The sequence below is a fragment of the Ahaetulla prasina genome, chromosome 3 (assembly GCF_028640845.1).
Source record: "Ahaetulla prasina isolate Xishuangbanna chromosome 3, ASM2864084v1, whole genome shotgun sequence".
NCBI classification, from domain to species: domain Eukaryota; kingdom Metazoa; phylum Chordata; class Lepidosauria; order Squamata; family Colubridae; genus Ahaetulla; species Ahaetulla prasina.
In genome coordinates, this window is record NC_080541.1 from 42,595,505 (window position 1) to 42,605,511 (window position 10,007).

At 38.0% G+C, this 10,007-nt stretch overlaps 1 protein-coding gene across 1 annotated transcript in view; it reads left to right on the forward strand.

Annotated features, from left to right (window-relative positions):
- TRPA1 (transient receptor potential cation channel subfamily A member 1) overlaps positions 1-9,049 on the forward strand; it is a 44,095-nt gene extending 35,046 nt beyond the window's left edge. The window contains exons 24-27 of the mRNA XM_058176185.1: positions 1,105-1,173; positions 6,086-6,196; positions 7,077-7,174; positions 8,407-9,049. Of these exons, the coding sequence (XP_058032168.1) occupies positions 1,105-1,173; positions 6,086-6,196; positions 7,077-7,174; positions 8,407-8,605 (477 nt within the window). The 3' untranslated portion in view covers positions 8,606-9,049. The remainder of the gene's footprint in view (positions 1-1,104; positions 1,174-6,085; positions 6,197-7,076; positions 7,175-8,406) is intronic.
- Positions 9,050-10,007: the final 958 nt, after the last annotated feature.

Below are 10,007 nucleotides of genomic sequence, written 5' to 3' on the forward strand. Positions count from 1 at the left end.
ACTTCCTTTAATGTATTATTTATGATGCTTGTAGTCACTGAAGACATTACAACAGAACTGCATGACTGCCATCCAGAAACAGCTGAAGTGGTATTATGAGAATGATTATTATCGTTTCTGAAATACCTGAACAATAAGTCCCATTATCTCTTACACACTCAATGCAGAGGCACCAGAAAAAGCTGCTTTCTAATAGTTTCCATAAAGGATTATTCTAGCATGTTGTATTTTGGGACCGTCTTTGAAAATCTGGGTGATTCAAAATATTGTATCTAGGTTGATTATAGTTAGAATTGACACCTAACTGCATTTTATTTCAAATTTGTTCAGTTTAGTCTATTAGGGGTACAGTGAATTAGGCAGATGAAAAGCTTTTAATGGCTACAGATGAAGGAATCCAAGTCTCTACTTATTCCACCTGGACCATCAATTCACTATAAAGTCTATTTCTGATAGCTGCTGAGCTTTGAAGTTAAAAGAGAAATATTAAGTCAGTGTCTGAAGCTGTGCTTCTTTTTCTTGTAATGGATGGGTGGACATCCATTATTTCGATTATTTCTCTTGGTACTTCTGATTTTTTTTAAGGATACAAAGGAATTCATTATTTTAATTATGTTTGAACTACTGCATTAATTTTTTTAAGTGCTATTGTATGCCATCCTTGTTTTTTGTATTGTACAAAACTCTGATTGGATTTGTATGCAAACGAATATGTTGATTTATTGAATATATCTTACATGTCTATGGAGATTCTCAGTCATCCAAGCCATGGTTGTCCCAAATGTGCTTTTTCAAGAGGCAATTGGACTTCCTTTGTTTTTCTTTGAGGATGTTTCACCTCTCAGCCAAGAAGCTTCTTAAACTCTGAACTCTTCAACTCTGAAGAAGCTTCTTGGATGAGAAACAAAACATTTTCAAAGAAAAACCAGAAAGTCCAGTTGCTTCTTGAAAAAGCACCTTTGGGAGAATATATGTTAGGTTCCTGTTATGATGGTAGGACTTTTTAGTTTTAATTTTGGTAAAACTGTGATTTAACTGAACAGGATTGAAATATTTGGAAAGCATTAAAAAAAACCCTTGCTGATTATGATTTCTGTGTTGTAGATTGGTTTGGCTGTTGGTGACATTGCAGAGGTGCAAAAGTTTGCTGCAATGAAAAGAATAGCAATGCAGGTTTGTGCAGTGCATGATAGATTTTATATTGATTACAGTATATATAGGAGTTCATATTCCCCCTTTGCTGCTGGGAAAGTAAATTGAAAAATAATTGGGAAATTGCCTAATTATTCTTCTGACAAGTTATGTGAAATTCTAGAAACCTAAAGATAAGGAAACAGGAATGAATATGTGTGTGTGTGTGTGTGTGTGTGTGTGTGTGTGTGTGTGATGGGTATATGTATATACACATCACACTATGCCCTTTATTAATATGCAACATTATGCGAAGCATAGATATGATATAAAAATAGTGTTCCAAAGAAATTAAAGGTGGATAATCAGAAAATAAGAACTTCCACTGTGCTTCCCTGCTTTTTAAACCTTGAAAAATCATTCTTACTCTCATCATATTGCTTCAGACATTGCCTTCTGTTGTTTAAAATTTTCAATATCTCATTTCCTGAGGACCTCATCAACTTCATCTAACCATTTGGTCTTTGCTTTACAACATTCTGAAGAATCCACTCCAACTAAATTCAATTTTTATACTTCCCCTTACAAATGTAACTCACATTTCCGTGTATCAAAGTAGTGAAAGCATGCTTATATTTGCAGCTTTATTTCTTTTGACAAATTTATTATTTGCAACAGATCACAGACTACTAGTACTACTACTTTTCTGCCTGCATCTGCCCATCTTAAAACTTGTCTATCCATTTTCACTTCTAGCAAACATTCTACCAAGTTACATGGATTCTTCTGGTTGTTGTTGTTTTTTGTCATACAGTATATATAAGCATAAGCATGAGATAACTATACAATATATAAGCATGTATATAAGCATAAGTATTTAATAACTATATTAATTGGATATAATGAAAGGAAACAATAGGACAGGAACGGTAGGCACGCTTGTGCTCTTATGCATGCCCCTTACAGACCTCTTTAGTCTTTCACCACTTAGCTATATCATGAATTTTTTAATTCCATTTTTCCTGTCAAACACAATTAACTTGATATTTGATTCATTAATGTTCATATGAATTTTTCTGGTTGTTTCAGTGTAGCTTAATATTCATCGCAAATGATGCTCCCCTCTAATGGGTATAATTGGCATATATTCACATCCATAACCATCATGTCATTACTGCAAGCCTTTTATCATAAATGTATTAAACAAATAAGAAACATCATAAATCTTTTATTTGCTTCCTGTTCAGTGTTGAACAATTCATTAAGCTCTCTATTTATTCCCACACACTTTACCTCCATCATATATTCTTATGCCATTGAGTAACCATCAATATTTGTGATAAAACGCTACATCGTAACCTATAATTTTTTTTAATATTTTTTTTTCTAAATCAACAAATATACAATAAACTTTCTCATTTTTATATATTTTTCAATGACTAGTGCAAATGCAGTCTATATATGCCCTGCCTTGCACAAACCGACTTATACTTCCCGAATTTTGTTTAGTGCCACTATCATATCCTTTCACCAGAATTCTTCCCAGGCATAACTAATCCTAACCTTTTGTCTTCATTCTTGTTATTTTGTATAGGAAAACAACAATAGCATTATTCCAATTTGCATCCAGATTAAACCTGTCATGCATCTATTCCACAAGAAACTACATGCATATTTCAATACTCATTCAAACATACTATCTACACCTGCAGCTTTGCCATTTCTCAATTATATCATATCATTTACAGCTTGATTTTCTAAAAATTTATTCCAGTCTATGGCATATGCATTTCAGATTTTTTTCAGTCTTTAACACATCACTGTTATTTCTAAACCACTTTCTAATATAGTATTTCCTCCCTTCAGTTTTTTCTTTTTTTCTTTTTTCTTTTTTCAACAGCTCTATTCATGCCCTTTAACATTTGCTTCTTGCTTCCCAAGTCACGGCTTGGGAACGAGCCGCGGCCGGGGCTTTAGACCGTGTCGTGCCTTTGCGGCCTCTGACCCGGCGTAGGTCTCAACCAGCTCCTTGGTTCTCTGAGGAGCTGAGGGAGATGAAACGCCGGAGAAGACGCCTAGAGAGTGTTTGGAGATCCAGCCGTTCGGAGGCTGATCGGACACTAGTTAGGTCTTTTAGTAGGACCTACCTGGTGGCACTGAGGGAAGCGAGACGTTCCTTCGTCTCCTCCCTCATTGCGTCGGCAGATAACCGCCCGGCCACCCTGTTTCGGGTGACCCGCTCCCTCCTTCAACAGAGGGTGCAGGATGACCCGTTACAAGGGCGAGGCGAGGAGTTTAACGGTTATCTATACGATAAAATAGCTCAGCTTCGGGATGGTCTGGATCAAAATTGCATGGATCCAGGTGAGATGTCAGAGACCCGTCTTGTCGAGACTGTTTGGGATGGATTTGATCCTGTGGCTCCCAAGGACATGGACAGGTTGCTGGGGAGGTTGAACGCCACCACATGTTTAATGGACCCGTGCCCCTCCTGGTTGGTGCTGGCCACACAGGAGGTGACACAAGGCTGGCTCCGGGAGATTATAAATGCTTCTTTGTTGGAGGGGGTCGTCCCCGCCGCCTTGAAAGAGGCGGTGGTGAGACCCCTCCTCAAGAAGCCCTCCCTGGATCCGGCTGTTTTAGGTAATTATCATCCAGTCTCGAACCTTCGCTTTACGGCAAAGGTTGTAGAGAGTGTGGTGGCATGTCAATTACCCCAGTACCTGGATGAATCTGTCTATCTAGACCCGTTCCAGTCCGGCTTCCGGCCCGGTTATAGCACGGAGACGGCTTTGGTCGCATTGGTTGATGATCTCTGGAGGGCCAGGGATAGGGGTTTTTCCTCTGCCCTGGTCCTATTAGACCTCTCAGCGGCTTTTGATACCATCGACCATGGTATCCTGCTGCACCGGTTGGAGGGATTGGGAGTGGGAGGCACCGTTTATCGGTGGTTCTCCTCCTATCTCTCCGACCGGTTGCAGACGGTGTTGACAGGGAGGCAGAGGTCCTCCCCGAGGTACCTCACTTGTGGGGTGCCGCAGGGGTCGATTCTCTCGCCCCTTCTGTTCAACATCTATATGAAGCCGCTGGGTGAGATCATCAGTGGCTTTGGGGTGAGATATCATCTGTACGCTGATGATACTCAGTTGTACTTCTCCACCCCGGGCCACCCCAATGAAGCTATCGACGTGCTGTCCCGGTGCCTGGAAGCCGTATGGGTCTGGATGGGGAGAAACAGGCTCAAACTCAATCCCTCCAAGACGGAGTGGTTGTGGATGCCGGCACCTCGGTACAGTCAGCTGCAGCCGCAGCTGACTGTTGGGGGCGAGTTATTGGCCCCGATGGAAAGGGTCCGCAACTTGGGTGTCCTCCTGGATGGACGGCTGTCTTTCGAAGATCATTTGACGGCCGTCTCCAGGAGAGCTTTTTACCAGGTTCGCCTGGTTCGCCAGTTGCGCCCCTTTCTAGACCGGGGTGCCCTATGCACGGTCACTCACGCGCTCGTTACATCTCGCTTGGATTACTGCAATGCTCTCTACATGGGGCTCCCCTTGAAGAGCATCCGGAGGCTTCAGTTGGTTCAGAACGCAGCTGCGCGGGTAATAGAGGGAGCTCCTCGTGGCTCCCACGTGACACCTCTCCTGCGCAGACTGCACTGGCTACCTGTGGCCTCTCGGGTGCGCTTCAAGGTTTTGGTGACCATCTTCAAAGCGCTCCATGGCATAGGGCCGGGTTACTTACGGGACCGCCTGCTGCCACTGACTACCTCCCACCGACCCGTACGCTCTCACAGGGAGGGACTCCTCAGGGTGCCGTCCGCCAGGCAGTGCCGACTGGCGACACCCAAGGGAAGGGCCTTCTCTGTGGGGGTTCCCACCCTCTGGAATGAGCTCCCCCCAGGATTACGTCAACTTCCCGACCTCCGAACCTTCCGCCGCGAGCTTAAGACACATCTATTTATCCGTGCAGGGCTGGCCTAGGGTTTGATTTTTTTTTTTTTATAAATTTAATTTTAATGGGGTTTTGTATTTTAACTATAGTTTTAAATTTGGCCTAATGGAATAAGTTTTTTAAATGTTGTTTTAACATGTATTTATATTATATTTTATGTTTTATAAGGCTGTAAACCGCCCTGAGTCCTTCGGGAGATAGGGCGGTATAAAAGTTTGAATAATAAAATAAAAATAAATAAAAATACATTCCAATTCACAGATTCTTATGCTGCAGTTTTTGCCATATTGCCGGTAGATATTTCATAGATAATGACATCTTCCACTCCTCTTGGTTAATTGAAGTTTTGATATTAAGCGCGTTATTAAGATAAGTTGTCCTTGTGCCATATGCAATATCTTTAGCTAATGATAAGAACCAAATCAGTCAATTTGAGTATAGTTTGGTCAGGATTGCACAAGTCCATTTTTTTCCTGGGCACATTCATGCTACTCTACGTAATCTAAAAATTATGTTGCTATCCAAAACACTTTTGCTGACATGCCACCAGCCTATAGATATGTGCCTTTTACTTACATGCTCTAACAATGGCTGTTATGCTGGTCAGCTAATCTTTGAAATACTTAATCTAAATATGGATTAAGCTTGGATTTTCCAGGATTGGAAATTTTGTCAGCATTTCTAATTACTTTAAAGCTTTATACTATATGAAACATTATCCTTAAGACATAAGCTTTTAATATGCTGTTATGAGAAATGACATAACCAGAGATTAATTTATCAATTTTTCTATTCATCTTTTTGTGAGGGAGATGGAAAACCTTAATTTAGTTTTTTATCCAAAAAGGATAATCAACCTTACCTAAGCATAAAGTTACAACAATTTTTCTATATTGAATGTAAAATTAATCTAGGATTTGAATGAACAGCCCAATTCTGATGGCACAATTATTTAGTTTTATGCTTTTAACAAGTTTATTAAAGATATATTTATTTCTCTTAGGTTAATCTTCATACAAACCTGGAAAAAAAACTACCATATTGGTTTCTCAGTAGAGTTGATCAAGAATCCATTGTTGTGTATCCTAATAGACCTAGATATTGTGGCTTTATGGTAAGTTAAAAACAAGAATGACTGACTTTTATGATTTCTATCCATCTTCTGAATCCCAGAAACAGGAAGAGAAGAATAGAGAGGGCCAGACTAATGAAATTCTTTTTCCAATTTTGTAATGGCTGCCAAGGGCTAAACTGACAATAAAACTCAAAGCAAAGAGAACTTGGCCTCTCATGATCTGCTTTCTGTTACTTCTTATTGTTGCTTTGGCAGTGAATGCAAGGAGGAAAGATGCTGGTATCCTCTTTGCTCTTTGCATTTCTTTAGTCTCCTGCCAGAGTAGGAGAGGAGCAAAGAAGCAGAAAGGTCTGACAGACAGGTAAGCCAAAAGGAGAGATGTTTGAAGTTCACCAAGAAAACCAGAGAACAATAACTCCACTGCATACCAGACTCATAACTGGTTTTGGAATAACAGAATTGGAAGGGAACTTAGAGGTCTTCTAGTCCAACCTCTTGCTCAAGCAGGAAACCCTATATCATTATATGCAAATGGTTGTCCAATCTCTTCTTAAAAACACCTCCAGTGTTGAGTACCTATGACTTCTGGAAGCAAGTTGTTCCATTGATTAATTGTTCTAACTGTTAAGAAATTTCACCTTACTTCTAGGTTGATTCTCTCCTTAATTAGTTTCCATCCATTGTCCTGTGTTCAGGTGCTTTGGTGAATAAAGAATAAATAAAATATTCTACTTAGGACACTTTACAAGCTTCAAAGAATTTTTTATTTCTGTGTGGTACAGAGGCTATGAAGGTCTGGAGGAACGTTGTCCATGGGGTCGCGATGGGTCAGACATGACTTTGCAACTAACAACAACAACAATCTTAAATTTGTTAGAAGAATTGTATCATTTCTATTAATTCCTATTTTTTTTTATAGACTGTGTTCCAGTATTGCTTTGGATGGGATAATACAGCAGCTGATACACAGAGTGCTGATACAACATTAGAACTAGAAGTATTGAAACAGAAGTACAGGTATTTGTTAGGAAATAAAATAATGAAGTTTCTATTAATAGGAAATCAACTATGATTTTGCAGGCTAAGGATTTTATTTGCAGGACAGTCTTTTTATTTGCAGGACAGTGTTTTATTTTCAATAGAATTATTAAAACAATAAAATTACTGTGGACTTTATTTTTACTGTAGACAGAAGCAAGCATTTACTGAACCATTTTTTAATAATTTTAGTAGTATATTTCTGAGAATCCTGGAGGTAGTGAAAGAGTCTGACATGCATCTTGGGCTATGTTCCTTACTATTATCAAGTCAATCTTGCAACATAACAAAATTTCTAATTTCAACTTTCAAAATAATATTTATATATTTTATATATTATGAAATATATAAATTGAAGGGCCTTTGTTATGTTATTCATGTATTGGATATGATCAAGTGACAAACTGGCTTTATTACAAACAGCATGGATTCAAATCTGACTTGAAACAAAAAAGAACTTGTCCTAATGTAAAGAAAGTGTTATACATAGCATGTATAGTATAGGTTAACTTTTAGTAAATACCAACTTCAATACAGTACCCAAGAAAAATGGAGCTGATAAAGTGTTCTCTATTATCATTGGTTGCATTGGTTGAAGAATATGAATCTTTTCATACTACAAAAATATTCCAAAATATGAAGCAAATGTAGAAAAAAGGAAGAAAAATTCCCTTCTTCAGGGGAATAAGTCATAAAATGTGCGTGGTCATAACCCTTGAATTACAAAAGCTTGTTTCAAATCAAATACTTTTAAAAGAATTAATGTATGATTTCTTTACATCTGTTGAACTGGTGTAAATATTTCTTTAATCAAAAGTACTTTTTTTCTGCAAAAGAAAATCTTATTGTGAAAATAATTTAAAGAGCATCATCTTCAAAAAAGATTCATTATCTTAATCATCTTTTCATATTTAATACATTTTAATATATATTTATTATATCATCCGTAATATAATATCATGTATTAAAATGTACACCTTCTTTAGATTTTCTGAGTGATGTCAGTGGAATTAAGACCAAAAAAATTAAATATCTTTTAATTTTATTTCATTTTAAATTTAAATAGTAGCAAATAAGTTTTAGAGGGATTCAAAGAATGTGACCAAAATATAAGGTTGTGCATGCAGTTCTGAGGTCCTCATTGTCAATCCCAGTGTAGCTTGTATAGCTTACCAACTTGTCCTATAACAAATTATGTTTTTGATCTCCAGGCTTAAGGACATTGCAACTCTGGTGGAAAAACAGCACCATCTCCTTAAACTAGTTGCACAAAAGATGGAAATAATGTCTGAGGCAGAGGATGAAGATCCAAATGATTTATTCCAGAACAAATTTAGGAAAGAGCAGTTGGAACATAAGGACAGTAAATGGAATACAGTGCTCAAAGCAGTGAAATCGAAATGTGCCTAATTTGGTTACAACAATCCAGATATTTTTTTATATAAAATAGCTTCCTAGTAGGAAACAGAAGTTAACACTGTGGCATTTTAAGTTGGAACAGGAGTTACCATTGTGGAACAGTAGTACGTCAATGTGGTTTACGGATTGATTAGCAAGTCCCCTCAATTCCAGTCAAGCTGGTTAAGAAACAAATACTAGGCTATATAATGCTGGATATTCCCTTCCTCTTGCCTCCCGGTAGATGATTGCTCACTGTATTATTGCAATAGTGGCTAAACAGGACTGGCTGAATCAAAAACTTATCTCAGCATAACTACCATAAGTTTCTGTGTTTTGTATTTAGAGGCTTTTCTACAGCGGCATGGTATAATATTAATTTAATTATTACCATACATTAAAATATTCCAACAGGGGAATATATAAAAGACTTAGTTTCTTAAATATTAACACATAGTATAATTAATGCAGTAGCAGCTTTGTTGATGAATTCAGGCCAACTAAGCCAAATTCATCTCTTCAGAATATCAAAGAGATTAATATGATGCTTGGCTTCTCAGAGTCAGTACAATCTCATTTACATTAAACTGGTTTTCCTGAAAGTATGGTAATAGGGAATATTGAAGACTGACCTATGCATATTGTAGGGAATAATTATATGAAAGACACTGGGCTAGAAAGCAAGAGACTGTGAATTCAAGTCCCGGCTTAACCATTAAAGCATAGGCTACCTTGGGCTAGTCATTCTCTTGCAGCCCAATTCACCTCACAGGGTTGTTGTTGTGGGGAAAATAAGAAGGAAAGTGTTCACCACCTTGACTTATTTGTAAAAATAATAAAGGTGGGTTATACATAAATGAATTTGATTATTAAAGCTTAAATTTTAAACATATTTCGCAGATTAAATATTTAATTCATCAAGCCTCCCACCGACCCGTGCGCTCTCACAGGGAGGGACTCCTTAGGGTGCCGTCAGCCAGGCAGTGCCGATTGGCGGCGCCCAGAGGGAGACCCTTTTCTGTGGGGGCTCCCACCCTCTGGAACGAACTTCCCCCAGGTCTTCGTCAACTTTCCGACCTTCGAACCTTTCGCCGTGAGCTTAAGACACATCTATTTATTTGCGCAGGACTGGACTAGAATTTTTAATTTTAAATTGGTTTTAATGGGGTTTTATTATTTTATTGCAATTTTTAACATTTGGCCTTATTTAATAAGTTTTTTAAATTGGTGTTTTATTCTGTATTTAGATGTATTTTTTATTAGGCTGTAAACCGCCCTGAGTCCCCTGGGAGATAGGGCGGTATATAAATGTGATTAAATAAATAAATAAACTACCAGTAATTAAATATTTTTGTTCAGATATTTGACAAATACTTCTGTGCTTAGGATGGGCAATTGCTTTGTCACCTCTAAA